The sequence below is a fragment of the Dendrobium catenatum genome, unplaced genomic scaffold, assembly GCF_001605985.2.
Source record: "Dendrobium catenatum unplaced genomic scaffold, ASM160598v2 fragScaff_scaffold_689, whole genome shotgun sequence".
Taxonomy (NCBI): Eukaryota; Viridiplantae; Streptophyta; class Magnoliopsida; order Asparagales; family Orchidaceae; genus Dendrobium; species Dendrobium catenatum.
In genome coordinates this window covers 266,997-291,683 of record NW_021319151.1, presented here as the reverse complement: position 1 = coordinate 291,683, position 24,687 = coordinate 266,997, and the positions used below count along the sequence as shown (strand labels likewise).

Here is a 24,687-nt window from a genome sequence, read left to right as displayed (position 1 = left end):
GTTGAGAGTCGAAGAGCAGCCGATGGAAGTCTCTCCCTCTTCGTTTTATAGACGCGAAGAAGGCAAGGATCGAGGCCTGCGAAGGATTTTCGGGAATCGACGTAAACGGTGCTGCATGTACAGTACTTTTCGGCGAGATTTCAGGCAGATATCGCGGATTCGACAGTCTGAGGTATGCGCCATTTCAGCCAGATTCGTGGGATTTGGCTGAGTGACATGGATACGAGGTTTGATTTTCTGCTTGTTTCTTTTGTGTTTTACACAGAGGTCAACAAAAGTCTTAAATAGTGACGGCCGACGGCGGTAGCAATGGCCGACACCGGGGGGTGGGGGTGGCGACCGACGAGCGATGGCAGCCGATGGTGGGTAGCGGCGGTGGCCGAAGACTGCGGTCAACGACAATGAGCAGCCGAATGCGGAGGCTGTCAGTTGCGGCCAGCGGCGGGCGGTGATCAGGCAAACTTGTGGTGTAAATGATTTTCACTCAAAATCGGAAGAGTTTGGTTTACACTAAAAAAAACTACTTCATTTTAAATTAAATTTAATATACTTTGCATCATTTTGTATTCCAACCAAACACCAAAATTTGTAAAACTCCTACATTTTGAATACTTTACATCCTAAAGTAATCCAACCAAATAGAGACCCTCAAAGCTGTTTAGTATACTTCTGTGAAATTTACCAAGTAGGCATATAAGAGGGAATTTGAATCAGGCAAACTTGTGGTGTAAATGATTTTCACTCAAAATCGGAAGAGTTTGGTTTACACTAAAAAAAACTACTTCATTTTAAATTAAATTTAATATACTTTGCATCATTTTGTATTCCAACCAAACACCAAAATTTGTAAAACTCCTACATTTTGAATACTTTACATCCTAAAGTAATCCAACCAAATAGAGACCCTCAAAGCTGTTTAGTATACTTCTGTGAAATTTACCAAGTAGGCATATAAGAGGGAATTTGAACAAGAGCATTGCAACTTGGAAAAAGTGACACTACTACATAAGGATGCAGGCAAGATGTTAGAAACCAAACTAAATTGGCCAATCAAATTGATTGAAACATAAACTAATACCTTAATTGGTTCCAAGCAATCCGAAATCGAATTGAGAAATAATCACTTAAAACCTCCTAACCTTCCAAAAATAATTGCATCTCTCAATATGATATGATTGGGTATGTTTCTTTGGTTAAACATAATAGAGCATTAACGCAAAGCATGGGTTCATATTTGTGTTTCCTAACATCTCACATGTAACTATGGAACAATCAAGATCTTCAATTCAACCTCTACCACCATGAAGGCAAGCTCCACAATTAGGGGTTTAGCCTAACAATCATAATAACTGGAGCTCACACTTCGTAATCATGCCATTATCATAGCAGTTAAAAATAAGAATAATATAAGGTATGAAAACCCAGAATCATTCCTGCAAAGGATGAATTTAAGGTATTGGATTTGTTGGAGGTAGATTACAAAGATATAGATAATGGTGACTCATTGCACATCATATTTTTCTTGGATTTTCCATTCTTGGAAAAAAAAAGGCAGTTCTGATTATTAGCTTTATGCTTTCCCGTGTGAAGAGAATAAATTGAGAGGAAAAGAAGCGGGATGGAGGGATGAATCTAGGGAGAGAAAAGAGGGCTTAAAGATGATACAAACAGAAAGTGGAAGTGAGGAGAAAGCCTCGTGTGAACTAGGTTTAAACTCTTTATTTTTTATTGTTTATATCATAAATTATTTTTAATGTATTAATAAGTTTACCAATTTTTTATAATTATTTATTTTAGGCTTACATTAGTTAGTAGGTATTGGAGAGAAGGCATATAAATATAGCAAAATGCATAGGTTTTTACATTTCATAAAGATCTGATAACATTAATATTTATATCACATAATTGAGGTAAATATTATATGCCGTAATCTTTACATTTCATAAAGATCTGATAACATTAATATTTATATCACATAATTGAGGTAAATATTATATGCCGTAAACTTTTTACATCACCACAATTTAATTCCCAGTTGAAACTAGTAAATCTTTGAACTTTAAAACTTTATTTTCTTGCACTTGATGTCCGGTTCAAACATTAAAACATTATATGAGCATGCATTCCTTAGTAAGAATGTTGTCATTTGCAATACAATTTATTCAAGATTTTAATCATTCATTCAAGCGCAGTATATCACTCAACAATTATAATATTTATCTTGGTAATGCATAGATATTATCGTGAATATATTGATAATTATAAATTTCAAGCATTATTATGATTATCCTAGTAGATTAGGAGAATATAGAAATAAATCTTACATTAATAAGAAGACTTACTCGTGGAGTTAGAAGATACAAAAGATGATTAAGGAAAATAAATATATTTTTAGAGTGAAAAAAGTTAAATATTAATGTGGTTTATAATGATTATAAGAAAGCTAAAGCTTTTGCCAAGAGAGTAGTGAGAAAAATATAAACCATGACTTTTAACAATCTAAAACGAACATGCACCAGTATATAAGAAAAAAGAAATTGATAAAGACTGTTAATTATAGAAAATGAAGCATATAAGTCATACAATAAAGCAAAAGAGAGTAACAAAACATGGACTTAAAAAATTACAATAATTTTAAAATTAAACTGGCTTCATGTTAAGATAATTAACTATTTAATCTTTGTAATAAAATGAAAAAATAAAAAAATAATAATAATAAAGGAATGACCTTCATAAGATTTTATTTATCTTGAGAAGACATAATCAAGACCATGATGATTGATATAGTGCACATGAAGATGATTGCTGTTTAAATATATTTAAGTCAATTAAAATCTCCCTCTTCTTTGAAATGGAAGTTCTTTTCTGTTGGTACAACTAGAGATGAGAATCAATTTGCTTAAGGGTATTGGCTATGGAGCAATGCCTCCAAGAAAAGAACATTTTTCTAAACTAAAAAAAAGGCAACAGATAGTCACTTTATTCATCCAAATCAAAGCATTTTTCAAAAGTCAACAGTCACAAACATTTGAATGGTACCCTTTCACTCTTACTTTTAAGCTTCACAACCCCAATCTATTAAAAATAAAAGGAAAAAAGAAGAGTGAGAGCTCTCGATCAAAATATTCACTCCAGTGTAAATCTAATATATGATGGAGCACTTGTTAGTATTAGAAATAGTGCGTAAAAAAATGTTCTTAATATACTAGTACAACATTAAGGATTGACATTAAATCAATATCTCTATATTAGTTTTACAAAGGATATTCAAAACGAAGTGTCTTAGTGTATGCTTTTCATAAATAGAATAATTCTACAACAACAACAACAATAACATCAAGCATTTATCCCATTACGTGGGGTCAGCTTGATGTGAAACAATCTCATGAAAAATGATTTGCTTAAGAAAAATTTGCACGCTTAGATTTAGAGGTGATAATAAGCAGATCTTATGCGGAATTGAACGATAAGATAAATATTAAATGGCACTTAGCTTAGGTTAAATCACATGAATAAAAGTTAAGTTCAAAAGATAGCCAACTTAATCTGACATTGCATACATGGATCGTTCCAACAATAAATTCCAATACTAACAATAAGATTAGTCTATGAAAGATCCCTCACACAACTCTTCCTATTACTAGGTTCTAGCGGCGAATAATTGATATGATCTTCATGAATCCATTAATAACCATAAACGAAAAGTAAACTAGGAAGATAAGAGCGTTAGGAGAAGAGCTTCACCCAAGGAATGAAGTTATACAACGTTCCGGTGGTGCTTTGTTGGTTGGATCGGAAGTAGGTGGCCTGGAGCAGATTCCGGACAGCAATTTTGGTTCTCAAGGATGCTGGATAGCAGTTTTCTGGGCTCCAAAATTCTGGACAGCAACTGGACAGCAGCAAGGAGGTATTCTTGGACAGTTTTCATGTTGATTTGGGCACTCCTGGACATCAAACGGGAGCTCCCAAATTGTTGGACAGCAAAGGAAACTTGCTGGAAACCTCTGGGCTGAAATGGGGACTATTCAATCAGCAGATCAGCGGGATGAAATTGCTGATTTCTCAGTTCTGAAGGAACAGGTGGCTGGCGGGATATTCCTGGACAGCAAAACAGGAATCTATGGACTGTGGGCCAGCTGCTGGGTGAAGGCAGAAAATTTCTCAGTAGATCACGGACTAGGGAAGAGTGATATTAGGGAGAAACCTTCCAAACGGAAACCTGAATTTATTTCAGATTAATTTGAATAGGTATTTGAATCTTAAGATCCAAATAAAGAGGAGGATTAATGCTCATTCAATGGAGAGAGCCAAGAGGGGGGCCGGCGGCATTTATGAGGGGGTAGGGCTTGGGAAAACTGAAAGGAATTTCAGTTTTTAAGTGAGAATGGAGGGAATTATCTTGAAATTAAGGTTTGAATTTCAAAATAGGGAGGGGGATTAATTGGGCAATTAATGGGAACTCCAATGAAGGGGCCGGCGGCATTAATGGGCAAGAGGGAATGTGGGGATGAGGTGTCATGCTTGCCTAACTGTAAATTTAGAATTAAGAAAGTAATTAAACAAATCCATTTGAATTTGAAATTCAAAAGAATTGATTTAAGAACTTTCCAAAAATGGAATGACAAATTAGGAAATATTTCAAATTCAAATTCGTTGGATTTGAATTTCGAAAATCTGTCCAAAGATTAAATTACCCAAATTAGGCAAGGATTTCAATGGGGAGAAGGAGGTGGATGGTGGCCGGCGGCTAGAGCTTGGGCCGGCGGTATGAGGGGTCGGGTGGAGTGTCGGCCGTGGGTTGAGGAGGTGGAGCTAGGGGAAATACTTGGGTGGATGAAGAGGGGAGAAAGGAGATGAACAAGAATATACGAGAAAGATATAGATAACTAACAAACTCACACAGAGAACGTAAGAACCACGAACCTCGAACTCTTCCAAAGATTGACGGGTATTGCGAATTACCCTCCACGGGCTTCTCCTCTCATGAACTCACTAAGAGATCACGTGAACTCACTAAGAGATCAACAAGAACATAAAACTTTTCATTATCAATTATCATCATCCCCTTCCAAGAGGAAGAGGAGGGCTTAAATAGCCAAATGCATGAAGGAAAATAAAAGACACAATTGCCCCTAGGGCAAACATAAAACAAAGCCCTCAAGTGAGGGTATAAATGAAAAAATACAAATAACAAATAAAATACATGAAAATAAATAGACACGATCGTACTCATCACAGCTACATGAATCCTTTTTCTCCATTGTGTCCTGCTAAGAATCAAACTTTCATTTAAATCTAATGAAGAAAGGTCATTCCTAATATTTTCTAACAGTCTTTTTAGATCTACCTCTACCTTTCTTAACATAAGCCTAATACATCTACTCTACTAACCAGGTCACCAAAAGGCCTCTGTTTTATATGACCAACCATCTAAGGCGACTATCTCTAATCTTATCTTCCACTGGAGCTACTCCAACCTTTCCACATATATGCTCGTTTCATATCCCATCTCTAAGAGTAAAGCCACTCATCCACACGAGTATCCTCACCTTTGCAACAATTAACTGAAGATTATACTTCTCTTTTAAAGGCCAACATTCTACACCATAAAACATTGTACGTCTCACCACCATCTTACAGAATTTTCCCTTAAGTTCGAGGGGGGGCTTTTCTATCACACAACAAGCCCCATGCATTCCTCCACTTAAACCATCCAATTTAAATTCTACTAATAATATCCCGATCTATTTCACCATCACTCTAAACAATAGACCCAAGATATCTAAAATGTGTACTCTTATTAATGACTTGATCGCCCAAAGTCACAATCCCCCACTAGATCTAATACTACTAAAATTACACTCTATATATTCGATTTTAGATATACTCAAATGAAAACATTTCGACTCTAAAATTGATCTCCATAATTCAAATTTACCTTCAACTGGCTCTATAGTCTTATCAACAAGAAGAATATCACCATCAAAAAACATACACTACGGTACAACTTCTTGCAAATGTCTACTGAGAACATTCATGGCTAAAGCAAAAAGATATGGGCTTAAGGCTGATCCTTGATGTGATCCAACTAAAATAAGACTTGGTCAAACCACCATGTGTTTGAACACAAGTAATAACTTCTGCATACATATCCTTAATGAATTGAATATAAACATTATTAACCCCTTTCTTTTCTAAAACTCTTCATAGCACTTCTCTTGGAACTTTATCATATGTTTTCTCTAAATCAATAACTAACATATATAGATCATCCTTATTTTCTCAATACTTCTCCATCAAACTTCTTAATAAATGTATAGCTTCCATAGTAAACCTACCTAGCATAAATCCAAATTGATTTTGAGAAACATTAGTATCACGTCGAAACATATGCTCCATAACTCTCTCCATAGTTTTAAAGTAAGCCAGATTAACTTAATTCCTCTATAATTCACACAATCTTGTGCATCATATTTATTCTTAAAAAAGGAAATCAATACACTCATTTTCTACTCATCTGGAATCTTTTTAATCTTCAAAATAATATTAAAAAATTTTAGTAAGCCAGAAAATTCCTTCATCTCTTAAGCATTTCCACACCATTATTGGAATATCATTAGGTCCAGTAGCTTTTTCACACTTCATTTTCTTGAAAGCCTCTCTAACTTCAGTTTTACTAATAAACCTTGATTCCCGATTTCGCCTTTTTAAACCTAGGCCCTAATGAAATCCATTATTCTAGGTTGGCTTACCTATTTGAGGTAAATTCCAAGAAACATGTATCTTAATAAATTGTTGGTTCACTCTTCAAGGATGCAAAGCATATGCAAAGTTTACCCAAAAATGGCTTTCATCTATTCTTCAACTGCTTAGAAATACTTGGAGAAAACTTCTAAACATCTATGAAGTAAATACTCAGCTTGATATGATCCAAACTAGTTTTGTTATTTGGATGAGCAAGCACATATAAGATGGTTACAAAGGTGTTTGGAATACCTTCACCTCTATTTGGTAAATCTAAGGAGAGAAACATAGTTTGGTTCAAAAAACAAGAAGATAAATACAACGTATTTTGGTACAAAACATTAGTTTGGCATATCTTTGGGTATCTACTTCTCAGAGCAATTAGGCTGATAAAATCAAGATGATGGTGGATTTGACTCTGCCTAATAATCCTAAGGACTTGTAAACCTACTTTCAATATAGCCTTGCACTCTTTCATTCTATTTTCTATTTGGATTTCGGATGCCTGCTTATTCTATATATATATATAGTTTGTTTCTTCTTTTACTGAGAAGGGTAACTACCATGCTTGGCAATAAAAAATTAAATTAAAAAAAAACATATGTAATTTCAATGGGTGTTATATTAACAATTATCAGCATTTTTATTATAATATAAATTGATACATAGTTATGATAGGTCTAAACATGTTAGATCTATTATAAAGAAGAATAAAAATATAAATGAGAATAAAATATCTAGAGTTAAGACTAGGTGTATAAATGAAGAGGAGACTCATGAATACTATGGAGGAAGATATCATGCAATTTTGAAAGTGGCTTTTATTAAATTAGAATTATGTCAATAATGTTGAATAGATATAAGTGTTAGAAAGGTAAATGATAAAGTGCAGTGAGAATGAGATTGTTAAAAAGGATGCATGATATAATTATGAATGATAAATTAATGAATCATTCTAATTGGATATGGTTAGAGTGATATCTATTGAAGATAACATAGTTGAAAAAAGAATTAGGAAACTTAAACATCTATAATGATGGAGAAAAATACACTCATTATAATTGTGGATAAAATTAATGTCGGACAATCAGGTAGAAAAAGAGTTAGAGTTAATAATAACATGGATAAAAGTTACTCAAAATGAATTGTGAATAATGGGCTCAATAACTCAAGCAACACTTAATGAGAACTAAAGAAAATAAGGATTCACAAAGCCAGTACCAAAAAGTTGGGAAACGGATAATGATGATGCATATTAATGCCCTAAATCCAACCCATTGGTAATAACCATCTACTACATACACTAATAACTCATATGCAGCATCATTGAGTTATACGTTCTCACCCAAATATTAAAACAACTTAAAATTGATCGAGGACTATTAAGAGGATAGGATAGCAATTTATCATGTCTCAAGCGATCAAGGATGGATGATTAAGTCATCAACAATGGTGGATGGTTGAGTTAGAGACATTGTGACACACCCTTTGATCTAAAGTGATCGAACCATTGATTCTAAAGTCTTAATTCGGCATTTCCTATCAATCTGAGTTTTTGTATCAGCTGGTTGCGCTAAGAGGTTCTACATTAGTTTTGTATAAAACCACAAGTCACGAACTTGAATCCATATGATAGCATAATCAAGCATTCATGAAGAGCGGAAGAGAGAATGATAGAGGACTGCAGGAGGACATGATAATAGTTATTAAGCCTCTTGGGTTTCACAATGGATGATTGAGTTGTAGAATTGCATTTAACTACTGTGGATATCTAAGTCAAAGGCACTACAACGCACCCATGGATTTGGAGAGATTATACCGTTGGTTAAACACTTTAGTTGTCTTCTCTAACAGCATTGGCTTTTAGATTAATTAGTTACACAAATTTGTCTCGCAACACCAAGACTTGGAGAAAGGATCGATGTGCTTACACTTTATTACAAATGATAGGCAGAAAGAGAGTAAGTATATCAGAAGGTGCACCCATACTTTCGAGAGATAAATTTATAGATGACAAACCCAATGAGCTTCCTAGTGAATAATCACAAACACATGACATTCAACATCAAATTGATTTGGTGTCAAGTGCAATGTTATATAATCTCATCATAACCAAATGAATCTAATGGAGTTGAACTACACAAATTAAGGATTTATCTAAAAAGGGGTTAATTCAAATAAAAATTTAGCCTGAGTGCCATATATGCTCTTCTTACCCCTAGATGGATAAAACAAAAAGAATATTTATAAATAGTCAAGATCTTAATAAAATCACAATTCTATACCAATTCTCAATCTGTTGACTTAATGACTTGGCAAATAAGATACATGGATCAATTAATCGATTGATCTTAGAAGTGAATATCATCAAACAATGATTTAACCAACAAATGAATGAAAAAATAGAGCATAGAAGAAGCAATTTGAGAATGTAAAATTGCTAGTATTACTCCACAATGAAACCAAACTTAAGAGCAACTGAGGTAGATTCAAAGTTATATAAAAAAAAATGCAAGACAAGAAGAGGATTCAACATTAAAAAAAAAAAAAAAAGCTTCCTCAATAAGCTACAACCCAGCGGCAAAGTTAAAAAAAGAAATGGCTTATCTTAAAGCATTAGAATTTTTCGAGTGCTAGAATAAGCATTCGGGATCAACCATCTAAAATCCAATTACCTTTCACCAGAAAGATCATTTTCTCCTTTTTTCTACTAAAAAAAAGCATCATCTTGATAGATATGGTCCGGATGATGAGAACTAAATTCCAAAATTGCTAACATGAAGCCTAGTTCTAGCGATTCCATCAACTTTCTTGCAAAATAGGTCTTCTCTTTTAAAGAGTTAGTGATCAAATGGAATAAATTTAACTACAATCTAAATATATGTGATCATTATCCTTTAGTCAAAGTACCCAAAAAAGTTACACAAAAAGGAGTACTTACGTGGATAAAGTTAATTCCAGTATGAAGGATGCCAGTTTTCCTTTTTTTTCTTAGGAGAAAAACAAATCCAAATTAGCAAGAAAAGATAAATATAGGGATACTCCACCATTCAATAAGCTTTTCTATTAATCATTGAGGTCCAATTGCTTGAGCAAGGATGATGCATGCAAATTTCAATTTATTTTAGTTTTTTTTTTTTTTATTGTAATTTGAATGCTACAATTTTTTTATTTTTTTATGCTACCCTATGATAAAAAGCATCCAATGATCATGAGTGGGTGGTGCTTGGGCTTGGCAAACTTTGGGTGAGCTAGTTATTTGGGTTCCTTGGTTCTTGGGGTGCTGGTTGCTTCTCGGGTTGGGCTTGGCTACTCGGTTTTTTGCTGTGTTTTTTATGCGAGCAAAAATCCCCCCCCCCCGGGAGAGAGCCGACCACAAGAGATCCTTGATCACCCCAAAAAGACAAGACAAACAAGAGACACTAAGTAAAGAGAAGAACAAACTCTTACATTTCATATAAAAAAGACACTTACAAACTTTTGACTCAATCGACTCAAGCAAGACACCTTACAACTCTTACAAACGACACAAACACAAATTAAAAACCTAAACTTGCTTTCCAAGAGACGAATGATACAATGGAGTGGATACTTGTGGAGAGATGAAAGAGATTAGAAGCCGAGACGAAGGGTGGAAAGTACTCGCAAGTCTTTCCTAGAGGAGATGAGAAGGAGAATGGAACAAGCTCGCAAGCTCTTCAAAGAAAATCACAAGGATTTCTTTTCAAAAATTCTCATATATCCTTTTTTAAAACATTCCAAAACATCTCATATATATAGGAATGAGAAGGGAATAGAAACAGCCAATCTATTGAATTCCCACAGGAATCTGATACGCCTTAGGTTTCACAAATTAGGGTTTGCCCTAATTTTCCTTCAAGGATGAAATTTCTCCACCAAATCAAAGTTAACACAAAACAAAAAGAATGAGAGGAAGAACAAAAGGCTTACCCGGACCGGATGACCCCCCCCTTCGCCTCCTGTAGACCCGCAAGGGTCTAGGATCAGAATCCAAGCATCACAAACCACGGAAAAGCCCCCCCAACCTCACGGGAAACAGCCCAGCCAAGGACCCGAAGAGGCAGCTACGGAACCCAAGAATCCCGCACGGAACCGAGGCACCGAAGCACGGGAAAGGCCACCCAGCAACCAACCGAGGAAGCCAAGGAGCCAAGCACGGAAAACAGCCAACCGTGGACACCAAGGAGCCAAGGCACGGAAATCCAAAAGCCATTTTGGAATCCCAAGGGACAAACTCAAAATTTAAGAGATAAAACTATAAATAAAAACTACATAAATAAGATAATAAATGAACAAAAACCTAGTTAATAATGAGCTAACCTTTAGTTCAATAAATAAACTAAAAACCAGATCATAATGAGCTAAATTCCAGTTCAAAATTTATTGAGCTAGTAAGCTCAAGGGAAGTCAAAACCAATTTTTTTTTGGGTTTGACTTGAACCCCCCCCCCCCCTCCCCCCGTGCCTACATCAGTTTTTGAGCTACTGTGTCAGCTCATTAATGTTTGAGCAGTTGTTTCTCAGCTCATTATGATGGGTAGTTCTCCTCCTTTTAGCTCATTATGTGGAGTGTCTTTGCTCTTTCCCCTTCCTTGTGGCCCTTCGGTTTTCCTTGACTGGCTGCCCGTCCCGGTTCCCCTGGCCGTCCGTTCCTTCCCCCTTGGCTGCCTTTTCCAGTTTCCTATGTGGCTCTTCGGGTGCTGCTTCTGGATTGATTGCTGGCCTTCCATTTCTCCTTACCTGATTGGTTTGGTTGGAGGTGGTTTGGCTGTTTAATGTGTATTTCTTATTTTTCTAGGAAATCTTTTAGTATGCTTGCAAAATTAGGGTCTTCCTAATTTTTTCTTACATCAAATTTGGTATGAGAGCCTAGGTTAGGATTTTCCTAAGTTGTTTGTCTTTTTAAGTATTTAGAAAAATAGAAAAAGACAAATATTGAACCAATTGTGGATGAACATCAGCCAGAAGATCTTGAAATCACAATTCCAATGCACAGATGGATTTCGTCGGAAGGAAGTTTAACATATCCACTACAAAATGAATTATATAAGCTTCAAATGAAGATGCATGTGTGTACGGAGCAATATATGAAGAAAAGAAACTTCTGCAAGAACAATTCAAGCAAGAACGAGAGATCATTCTAAAGAAATATGAGACCAAGATTCGAGAATTAGAAGAGCCTCCTTCGCCTTGTCGAAAAAAACTAAAACATCCTCATCAGGAGATGAGTACTTTCAATCGTGGAAGAATCTGATGTAGGCAAGGGGGGGAGGGCAAAATTATTTGCCTTGTAATTTTAGTGAGCTGATATATCCTCTTCTAAATTCAGTTCATTAATGCTAAGCTACTACTTATTCAGATCATAATTTGAAATTAATTGGGTTCATTGCCCCCCCCCCCCTAATGGCCCTTCGGTTTCAATGCCAAATCAGCTTTGTAAAGTGAGTTTGGTGACTGGTTCAATTCCATGCTCTAAAGCATCAGTTTGGAATGAGTACAAAGAATTCTGATAAATAGAGAATTAGCCTAAGGAAGACAATATATTATTTGAAAGCAAATTCTCCAATATTTTGGACTAAAAAAATTAGCAAAGTGTTGTTCCTAAATGAAAGAATTGGGAACACAAATAAGGAGGCGTTGGCACAACTTCATCACTAAATTACATAGAAATCTTCTCGTTCTTGACATAACATAACTTATCCTTCATTAGGAGATAGGAAAGGAGTAATCATTCAACGAGATCTAAGAGAGACTGCAAGCATGGAAATCTTCTTGTTCTAGGCATAACATAACTTATCCTTGATTAGGAGATAGGGAAGGAGTAATCATTCAACGAGATCTAAGAGAGACTACAAGTAAGACCATCAATGGAAATTAATACAAGAAGGTCAAAGGAAATCAAGCCTCCCTACTTTTAGACCAACTTTCAATTTGATGTCAAGGCTTGAGGATTTTCTTCATTGCACTGATAGGGAGAAATGCAAGAAAAAATAACAAGCTAAGCTCACCATCACCAAATGATCTAGAAGGATAGCAAAATGGGTATAGGCCAATTCAGGAGAGCAAAAAAGAAAATATGAATAATTTTTAACTATTATATACACATATAAATCTTTCAGTCACCGCACCATCTCAATGACTTAAATTTCATTTAAAAAGGATCAAATATAACTTATATAATATAATCTATACTTTTATTCTGTTAACACCTTTCCAATTCTACATAAATACATTCTTATTCAGTACTTGGAATGACTTTGTAAGAGAACCAGCCAAAAGGAAGTCTAATTGGCCAATAAATGAAAAACTTCACGGAGATACACTTATACGAGTACAAAGCAATCTTTAACGAGGTAAAAACCAGGAGGATTCCTCCCACAAAGAACCAACCTAAATAGTTATTGCTCCCCTAGCCTTAATGCCAATTTTTTAAAAAAAAAATCTCACATGGAAAGGAGTTAATGTTAATGATGAATCTCAAGGAGATGATTTAATGATAGATAAGGTTTCAACTAAAATTTTGAATTGAGGCATTACCAAAAACTATATGAAAGAACTTGAACCATACATGTCAATGATGCAAAATGGTGTGTGTCATGGTGCACGGCGACGCACGGCACACATACGGCACTATTTGTTTGGCGCGGCAAGGCGAATCAAAATAGCGTGTGCTATTTGTGCCATACATGGTGCAATGGCGCACGACGCAAGATGCAAATGATACGGCTATTTTGTTAACATGTTATAAATTTCAAATTATAAATTATAATTAAATTTTTTAAGTTTATATATTAATATCATAATTAATTAAACATCAAATTAATAAAATATCAAAGCGCAAGTCGTGCTGTGTGCTATGCACCATGGCATTGACAAGTCGCGCTGTGTGCTTCACGGGAAACTTTGCGTTGTGGTGCGCCATTAGCCATTGACAAGTATGACTTGTACACATGTATTTTGAAAGATCTAGAAAGGAGATTAAACATTAAAGTGAAAAAGAAAAAAACACCCGTCAAGAGACCGAGTGTATTTTCCCTTACCTTCTAGTAAGAAGTCAAGATTTGATCTCAAATAAAAGAATACTATAACATGGAAATAATATTAGTAAATCTTTCATCAACAAATCAAAACTCAATGACCTATCTTTCCTAGCATGCAGCCCTTACTACAGTTTTCTATATTCCCTCTATTCATTTATAAATGTCATTTTTAGAGCAATCACGTAAAAAGGCCTGCACACATTACACTGATCACAAAATTCAAAATAATGTAAGCCTGCAATTTGAAAGTACTAGTGATGTGATTACAGCAAAACAACCACCATTCAAGTGACCACGTGATATTCTCCAATACTGTCTAAGAAGAGGTCAAGTGTTTGAATCCCTAACAAAAAACAACGTAATTAAAAGAAAACATTATTAATAAATCTTTCATCAAACCATGAATGAATCTAAACACAAGGGCCTATTTCTCCAAGCAAGCAGCCCTTACTAAATTTTTTTTATATAGTCCTTTTGTTCATTTATAAATGCATAACTATTATCACAACAAACAGTACAAAATAGACTACAAGCTTTACAATGATCTAAAGTATCTGAAAGACTGAAACTAATGTACTTCTTCATGGATCTCTAAAGTCTCAAAAGTGTTAAAAACTTGCCCAAGGCAGAAAATTTACTTGGATATAACAAAATTTTTATTCAATCCTAGAGCCTAGCTAGATCTTCATAAACCAGTGAAATGAACACAATGGAGTTCTGAAATTATTTATGAGCTCTCCCTAAAAAAATAATTTGTTTAGCATGTAAGAGTCAACCACAACAACACTTAAACAGTTTGCAAATATCGCTTCATTTGCTATCTCACAGCCTAACCTGCAACTTACCATACATAAGTTGTTGAAGTATGGTAATAAGGCCTAACTTTCTTCTGCACATAAGGAAATTTTGTTAATTTGAAAAACTAACTTGAAGCAATCCCTTAGAAGACCCTTCTTTTGCCATTTTTGTTGTTACTATTTAAAGCTAATGAACAAAACTCAGAATAACATGGTATTTACTAAACATTATAGACATAATTGCCGAATCTATAGCATGCATTTTAGCATATCCCTGATTTTCTGTATACTGTGATTAGGCATGCCATGTCAACTTACGAAGATAAACTAGGAAAAAGCTAACTTACTGCCCCATCCCCAACCCTTATCGCACAAAGAAACCAAAAACAGAAGGCAACGACAATGAATGCTGAAAAAAACAAAACAAAAAGGTGTTTTGTACGATGTGTTTATGATATTTATTTTTTTCCGTAGCTAAGGTATGATAGAACCTATTCACACATGCTAGATCTTTCCAATATGTGCATACCTGCCATAATTTTAAAATCATGGTTATGCATTTTTGGATTTCTTAAAACCAAAGCTTAAATGCTACGGTTGACTTAAAGATGAAATGCAAAGCTCACTCCTAAGTACAACTACCCAAATTCATAAAATATCCTAGTTTATTAACAGAACAAACACTAGCCGCTTACAATTAATTTCTCCTTTAAGTTTTCTAATAAAATCTCAACTCTGAAGTAAACTTCCCTTAAAATTTTATTGCAAACCATAAATATTGCATGGTGCTCGCACGCACGAGTGCACAGTGTCATGTGCGTTTCCATGTCGATGTGTGGAATGTGCGTGTACTCTCACATGAGTTGAAAGATAGTTCAGATTTTTTAAATTAAAGAAGCTCCTAATAGTTAGTCAATCATCATTATCAAGATAAAGTAGTAATTAATGTAAATTATGGAGCAATAAAATTGTCATACCAAATGTATAAGTGACAGGTTTTCTGTCCCGGAGAGACCTTCCAGAAGAAATCCCATCAGAAATCACAAAGCTATCAAGAAGGAGAGCTTGCCTGTGTTGCTTCTTCAACAATCGATCTTTCCTCTGCACAATTAACCAATATAACAGCTTTTTTCATTGACCTATATATCGGATTAAATCAAATGCATGTACGATAACTAGCAAAGGACATGAAAGGCTCATTCACTTTGTAAGAAGTACACCATCCCATATGTATATATATATATATATATATATATAATTTTTATTTTTTAAACTACCTTCTGGATTTTGTCAACCTCTGGCAAAATATCAATTTTTAACTTCTTTGCCAGTGAAACTTCCGTCCTATTCTTGCTTTCAAGAAGTTTGTCCTAGAAAACAGAAGACAGAAGCTTTATAAGTATCGGTTGGGAAAAAAACATGCTGGAGGAGTATAAAGGAGTCAAGAACATCAAAACCAAAATTTTATATATCGACCTAGATCATGCCAAGAGGGAAATTGCAAATCAATGTTAATTTATGCACTGTCAAACCAAAACATACAAAATTTAAAGAGATGGATGAGCTTGACTTAATGATGTAAATATAAAATCAATTAGTGAGCAAGTATAATTAACGTGTTATCTATACTGAATAGCTCCAGCACCCAAAGTATATAAGAATATAAAGAACAATGTAATAGGTCTCTGTTTTACCAGATCAGAAGTATTAGCCACTCTGACTGCAGATAATGAATAGAGCATTAATACCTCCATCCGTTTACAATAAAGTTGATATCAGTAATGTAACATACACATTTTATAAATGCAATTAAACCTACACAAAAACTATAAGACATCATGGTATAGATGTCAAATATAATATCTGTAAACTCTAAAAACAATGAAAAGGATCTTGAGGGTTTAATTTAATCAAGTGAAATAATGTATCAGTATAAAAGAAAGAGATAATATAATATTGGTTATATCTTTAAATAAAATGTAAATCTAGATATAATATGTATTGTTGAGGAGGTAACTTAATATTTGTAAGCTCTTACAACACAAAATAAGTTACAGATGCACATATGAACCAACGAAGTGAGATTCTATATAAACTTCACATTTTGAACTATAGTGCATGTTTAAACTTTGTGGTGTCAGTAATTTAATTAAGCAAAAAATCAGAGGGATTTAGGTCCTCAACAACATAGCTGCAGCAAAAAAATCAATAATGCTCACTAAGACTGACCGAAGTGATATTCTGTAAACTTATTTTACATTAAAGCATGTTTATAGTTGGTAGTGAAAGCAATTTAATTAAACAAATCTCAGAGAGATTTAGATCCTCGGCATTATAGTAGCAACTACAAACCTATCATGCTCACTAAGGCTGAACGATTGTGCAGTGGTAGTTATGAGTTTGAGACTGAAGAGGAAGCATAATTCATATAGGGCCAAATGGTGCCATGTTCTAGATGACAACAAAGGGAAGTCATACAAACATAAAAAGCAATTCTACTATGTTGAGGCTACAGTGTTGTGGGGTGTGGTGTCCAAGATTATTATGGGAGGCTTGTAAATAAGAATTTTTCAATTAATACAGCTAAACCAGCTAGATATTTAATGAAAATGAATTGAGGTAAATATAGAAATCACGCCAAATATCATGATTATCACATTTGGACAAATCTCAACAATTGATGACATCCTTATTCAACTCCCATCCCCACCCCTTCTCCTCCATTCAGTCTAATAAAACCTTACATGTGCTATTAACCCTTGCATGCACAAATCATCTTTCAAACCTTACACCTATACTTTATTCAATCTGCCCGTTCTTTTCTATTCCTTCATAGCAATTTGTCTATGTTGAGGCTACATTGTTGTGGTGTGTATTGTCCGGGAATATTATAGAAGTCTTATAAATAAGAACTTTCAATTAATACAACTAAATGAGTCAAATATCTAAATGAAAATAAAATGAAGTATATATAGAAATCATGCCAAATATCAAAATTATCACATTTTGGACAATTATCATCTTTCAAACCTTACACCTATACTTTATTCAATCTGCTCGTTCTTTCTTTCATATTCTTCATAGCAATTCGTCTATTTTGAGGCTATATTTTTGAGGTGTTTGTTGTCCAAGAATATCATAGAAAGCTGATAAATAAGACTTTTCAATTAATACAGCTAAATGAGCTAGATATTTAAATGAAAATAAAATGAAATATATATATATATATATATCATGCCAAATATCATGATTATCACATTTGATCAAACCTCAACAATTAACGTCATGCATATTTGCCCCCCTTCACCTTTGATCAAATCTCAACAATTGACGACATCCTTATTCATCCCCCACCCCTTCTCCATTTAGCCCAATAAAACCTTGCATGTGCTATTAACCCTTGTGTGCACAAATAATCTTTCAAACCTTACATCTATACATTATTCAGTGTGCCCATTCTTTCATTTATATTCCTTCACATCAAATATATCCCAGCACCTTATTAGTTCATCTTAAGAGCCTAGCTACTTCAATGCTCACTTCAATATAATTAGTTATCTTTCCTAGTTTAACCACACATTAATTTTACCATCCTCATTCCACCTTTGGTTCTCAATGGTTCATTGGGTGGCCCACATTAGGATACTTAGATCATTTTATTAAAAATTCATTTTAAGTTTCTATAATATTCTATCGTTAAATCAATACTCCAAAGGCATTATAGATACATATGCTATTAATTACACTAAGATAATAAAAGTTTAATAATCAATAAAACTCCCTTAATATTAAAAGTACAATAAGTTGATAATGACCTATCCAAGTAACTCCAAAAAGTTTCTACAAGCAAACATCTCTACATGTCCAAGGTTTCAGTAAGTGTAGCACAGCATCTAGAAGTGAATAGTTTAGCCAATACACATACAAGTGAGACAAACAAATAACAAAATGATGAGCACAATCCAAGTATAACTTGGCATTTCAAATGTAAATGCTATAACGGTCCAAATGATTAGCCTATGCAATCATCTTGATAATTAGTCAAGATAGGTCAACTGTATTGGGAATTATCTTGCACTTAACTATTGTAGCAAATATTGAAGATTACATAGACATCAAAAGTGCAATAACCAAGTTAATGGGTATGAGTAATCGATTAAAATATAAAATGTGATCAGGCTCTCAGTTGGAATGACCAAAATGCAGATAATCTTAAGCACCAAATTGTCACAGAGTTACAAAACAAATTCCCTTACATGAACCTAAAGTGTGCAAAATTCATCTAAAACGCTTCTATGACACCAATTTAATAATATACTTATCATTACTAACAAGAATTAGAGAGAATTGATTGAGTACTTTATTCTAACATTTGTGTAGTATATATAATCTTAGGAGAGCTTCTAATAGGAATAATGCAACATCAAGTAATAATAATTACATAGTAGTTATAATGGTCTGCAGACAATAGCCCATGAATTGTTGTGCACGTCATAGAGGTCCTACAGATCAATGAGGAAGCAGCATATGAGGAAAGAAAGAGAGAAAAAGTCTTAATGATTGTGGACCCCAACTTGCAGCAAATAGGTATGGATATAAGGGTCGTACTTTAACATGAAGAAATGACCAAGTGCAAGTAGGCTTGTTTGCATACAACCTAAATTCTAGAAAAGACAGCTTCAAGGAAATTTTCAGGGTCTAAACATTGGTGGCATGGCTGAAATAGCATGAGGCGCAAAAGTTGAACGAGAAACTGGACCGAGAACATTAAGGCGATAAGTCTATAGCAGTGAATGAGAATAAGAAAACTATGCTTATATAATCCTCATCATGATTAGCCTGATCCAAAGTATTTAAGGTGTGGTTTTATAAAATATAACTTTTATTTTAATAAGAAAATCATTTACATTAAAAAGTAAATCTTAAACTAATCAGAACTATGAATGCCTAAAGAAACCCACTAGCAAGAGAAGCATAGAACTTCTTTCATTGGAGTTAAACTACTTCAAATTGTTCATTTGTTCTTCTTCATTGAAGCTGGGTATTTCAGTCAAAAGCAGACTTATGCAATTCATTTCTCTTTAGAACAATTTAAATTGTTCACCAAAAATGCTGGCAATCTATCACTTGATACTGATATAGAATGCAAGTAAGGTTCTATAATGCAATTAGAATTCTGTAACTGATCATGCATAAACCTTGCACTGCACAAACAGTACTATTGCTTTGCCAGCTTTAGCATGAATTTTACCCGTGAAATTTCAACAAGATCTAACCCATATAGTGTAAAGAATCAACTTAAATTTGAAGCAAGCTTCAACCATTCTGCATGAATTACACAACAATGATCATCAAATCTTGAGTCCTAAAGATATCACCCGGTGGAACCTGAACCGCATCTTATCTTCTAAAATCATGGATTCCATATTCAAAGTACCATTTAAGATTGAAATAATATATATATATACATATCAAATCCCCAATATTTGTGAAGAGAAAATCCTCCCCGCAAGGTTCTAACTCATAAATAGAAGAGTAAAATTTGAGTATGTGGCATGCCAGAGAAAGTAAAATACATATTTAAACATTGTGCAACAACTATGTAAAATTAGACACTAACAAGAAAAAATAAAATAAAAACTAAGCTCCTATTAAATCATATGTAGAAATCAATACTTGCACAAAAATGATCCTTGGCAAGATTCACCTAAATCTATGCAAATATCCAATAAATAAGGAAAAGAAGGTGAAATGCTAAATACTTAATATACATATTCATTGCAAACAGTGTCATTCAATCATTAATCACCGCATACACGGGAACATGGGCAAAAGGAAAAAAGCATATTGTATGGTAAAAGTTAGTGCGCGTGTAAGCAATTATAAAGCACACATTATAAAAAAAATCCAATAAGGTACTTAATTATTACATATTACAGATTTGTAACAATGGAATAGCGGCAAGAAAAATATAACAAACGATGTTTGCTATAATACTAAAAGCTAAACTCACTGAAACTTCTTGAAATTCATCCAAATTAGATGCAACCATTTCCCATTGGTAGGAAGTATTAGGAGGTGCAGGAACAGCTTTTCCCTTGCCCTTCTTGGCTTCAACTTTTCTTATTTCTCGATATAATCGATGACCTATTATTTCATCATCCTCATACCTAAAGAGAAAATAGAAAAAATAGAAGAATCTTAGTAATGAACATTGAAATTGAATCTCGCAAACAAATCATGGAAAGATTTGAGATTTCGGCACATCATAAAAGAAGTATTTTACCAGTATGAAACTCCATGAGAATCACCACCAATACGATCTTTACGAAACATTGAAAGATGTGCACCATGTTTCAAAGAATCATCAATATAATTTCTAATGTCTTCTTGCTGGAGAGCAAATTCAAACAACTATCAGTTCAAAATTCAACCTCAAGAACATCCAAAAACATATTCAGAGAAATCATTCAAAATAATTCATGCAATTTAATAAAAATACCCTGAACTAATGGCATAACAAAGATGTATCATATCTTCTAAAATTTTATGAAAAAGTTCTAGGATTGAATATAGAATCATGTTGCCACTTTGCATTGCTGGCAATCTTTTTGATTATATTATTCAATGTTACTCATGCTGGATGTGGGTATAAATTTGAGGAAAGCTAGTGTACATATATAATAATCAAATTAGCTAAACAATGCGGGTTTTCTAAGTTACGTTTCATCATATTTCTATCAAAAAACAATAATATGACCTTAAACAAGGAGTCCAAACTTTATCTCAGCGAAGGACATTATCGGTTGAAAATTTAGGGGAATTTGTCTTGTACAATTCTTCTAAGCTTAGTAATATTTCAGGTTTGAAAGCCTATGCACAAAAGACATGAAAAAGAGGATTTTGTTGACCGTGGGTATGTAAGTGCAAGATGTCTATTTCCAACCATCGACCTTGAGTTTTTGCTTATATTAGTTTAGTCATTAAAATTTAATTCATCGTGTTTATTTCAATGCCCGCATTTATCATTTGTTATTATCAAGGGTAAAGCAATCTTTTCATATTACAGACATGCTTCCAATTCTATCATTATGTTTAGCCTTTTTCAATCAATGTTAAACAAGAAAACTGATTGAAGAAGAGCATGCATGTGATCATAAATAAAATATTGAAAAACAATGATACTTCACAACTAGCATAATACTTGTGAATATAAAACAATCTTTACTGGCACTGTGTGCAGAACAGTGGACATTTTCAAGTGGCGTACAAAAAGGTAGTATAAAATTACAATTCAAACAGTATGAAAAGCATGAAGTTTTCTGCTTAAATGAGGAAATGATCACATGTGGCCTTATTACAATCACAAAACACTAAAATAAAGAAGTCATCTTTTATGTTTAGCAAATTGCAATTCAGATAGTTCGAACAAGAGAAAAATAACAAGGAACAACTACCTCCACACGAATATCGCATAATGCTTTTAAAATCAACACACGGATTGGTGGTTCAAGATTCTTGTACATCTCAACCTCGGACCTAAACATGTTCATAACTCATAGATCAGCCTGAATTGTATTTACCATTCAAAAAAGGTCCATGAGTTAGCAAAAAGTACCCATGTGATGCAACTATCGGTATCTCCCCATCTGCTACCTACAACAACAATTAGAACTTAGCTAGCAATTTATAGCAATTGCTAATCATAAAAATCATCACTTTTTCGAAGTGAAAGAAATTAAGCCATTAGCTTGGGGTAGCATACCCAATGCCACCAATCTTTTATCTTCCTGCATAGAACTGTAACCCAAGTTGCCCGACCTAAAGCCATGCGGATAACAGGTGGTATAGCCTGATAACATTTACAACAATGAGTAAGAAACCAATTTTAAAAAAGGTATGAGCAAACAGCTAAAAGAGATAATCCATCACAAAGTGGGAAGATAAAACCATTGGAATATGATAAACAAATCCTTAACTTCATCAATAATTAAAACTGATAACAATGTAAAATATACCTATGATATGGTAACAATTCTGCAATTGAAGTGGGAGAAAAAAAATTTTAGATGTAAAACAGCATGTACTGCTATTAGATCAATATCAATCATGTTATAGCCTGCAAAGTCATCAATGCATGCATCTAGCCAGCATCTTGAAACAAATGAGAATACAACATTTCAAAGACACCATGGTTTTTGACTTCCAAGGGCCTAGCTATCACAACTTTAGCATGCTAAACCACGATGTGCACCAAAAATAACAGTAGACAGTACACTTTAAAAAGGTAGGTTGATTTTATTTACAATATTAGTGTCCCCGGTAATGGCTTATTTTGCAGGAGACAGCCATAAATGGCAAAGCTCGTGTTGCGATTGATAGCATCCAAGAATGAGAAATTGCTGCGTACATAATGCTCGAAGGAGAAATCTTCGTTGACTTCATAAGCGATTGCCATTTTTGCAGTTTTTAGTGACCACTAACTTACAACAGAAGCACAACTCTTGAATGATAAATGCAATAGAAGATTGATTTTTTGCTCTTATGTTCTAATAGAGATGGGAGGATAAACTACAAAGAGACGGAATTCAAAATTCAATTTTAAGGCCAATGCCAATATCAAGCCTACTCTGTCCATACAAATAGCATCATCAAATAATGCTACTCTGGATGTCCTATACACACTGAATAGCATAAAGCTCAATGCAATGCATGCCGTGGAGAATGGAGACATCTCAAAAACTCAAGGTTTACAATCCCAACGCAGTTTAAAACCAAGATAAGTCCTCAGTAATCACAAAAAGAAGATGCCTTTAAAATCATAATTTATCAATTTCATTTAATATTAGCAACCTAAACAGCAATGCATAAGCAAATAAACCTTCGTACGCTCTATCAAGCTAAAGCATAAATGTAGCCAACAAGATCCACAGTTCCCATCCAAGGCGGAAGACGCTAACCTTTAGCAGCGGAATGTGAATGTCATCCAATGTACTATTCGGCACCAGCAGCGCCGTCTCAAGCTCCTCTGCTGAGAACTCAACCGATATATTCAGCAGCGGTCTGAATACCTACAACAGAAAAGTGCAAAACACCAATAAAGCAAAGAAAACCTAATCAAAACAGTAATATCACTGGTAAGTCGGCTCTCACGTTCAAAAAGTTGAGCACGGAGGCCAGCTCCCACATGGAGCGGAGACTCCACCGCGGAAGCTGCGCCGGCGTTGGCGGCTGCGTTAGCGAGGTTATGATCCTGCTAGCCGGCTGCTGCTCCTCTTTCTCCCGACGGGTGATGACACCTCCGGTGATGGAGCGGCGTTCCAGCACCGGCAAGGGGGGCTGCAGTCGAGCTGACGTACGGGCGGTGCACGCCCGTGCGGGGCGTGACTTTCGGGCCGAGTTGCTTGGCTGGAATTGATCCTCCGACGAGGATCTGTCCGGCGGCGCAGTCGCCGGTGAAACCACCGCCGACATCACGTTGTACGGCGGAGGCGGGCAGGGATTAGGAGGGAGATCGGGGTGCGGTCGAGGAGAAGAACAAAAATCGCAGGGAAATCGGCACAGCGGCGAAGTGCGACAATCTGGGTAGCAACCACATGACGTAGCAGAGATTATAAGGAGAGAGAAAGAAGGGCTGAGATGGGGAAGCAGAAGGAAGGAAGTCGCGAAGGTTTGAGGGAGAGAGAAAGGGAAAGGGCTTCGGTGGAGAAGGGCAGGATCGGTAATTTTGATGAGTAGGTTTACGGTGGTAATTTATTTAAGACCATCAACAAAATTATTAATTTATTACTGTCATTTAATATTTTAAGGAAATAAAATTGTGAAAGAATTCGTGTGCAGATATTTTTTGTAAATTTTTATTAAAATAGAAATCTAAATTATTATTTTTCCTTTAAGATTAGAGATATTTCTAATAATTTTTCATCATATTTTTATAATGAATTTTATTAATAATTTTTCAAAAAATATATAAGAAATATAATTAGGAAGATTTATAAATAAATAAATATAAATTATTAAATAAATTATTAAAATATTTTTCATGTAAATACCAATTAAATATAATAATGATATATTAATAAGAAT

General features: G+C 34.4%; 1 protein-coding gene across 1 annotated transcript in view; it reads right to left on the bottom strand.

Annotated features, from left to right (window-relative positions):
* LOC110105220 (DDT domain-containing protein DDR4) overlaps positions 1 to 24,310 on the bottom strand; it is a 29,197-nt gene extending 4,887 nt beyond the window's left edge. Inside the window, exons 1-9 of the mRNA XM_020834620.2 lie at positions 23,755 to 24,310; positions 23,562 to 23,672; positions 22,367 to 22,453; positions 22,220 to 22,257; positions 22,059 to 22,140; positions 20,888 to 20,994; positions 20,615 to 20,771; positions 15,879 to 15,971; positions 15,579 to 15,702 (exon numbers count right to left, since the gene is read on the bottom strand). Of these exons, the coding sequence (XP_020690279.1) occupies positions 15,579 to 15,702; positions 15,879 to 15,971; positions 20,615 to 20,771; positions 20,888 to 20,994; positions 22,059 to 22,140; positions 22,220 to 22,257; positions 22,367 to 22,453; positions 23,562 to 23,672; positions 23,755 to 24,075 (1,120 nt within the window). The 5' untranslated portion in view covers positions 24,076 to 24,310. The remainder of the gene's footprint in view (positions 1 to 15,578; positions 15,703 to 15,878; positions 15,972 to 20,614; positions 20,772 to 20,887; positions 20,995 to 22,058; positions 22,141 to 22,219; positions 22,258 to 22,366; positions 22,454 to 23,561; positions 23,673 to 23,754) is intronic.
* Positions 24,311 to 24,687: the final 377 nt, after the last annotated feature.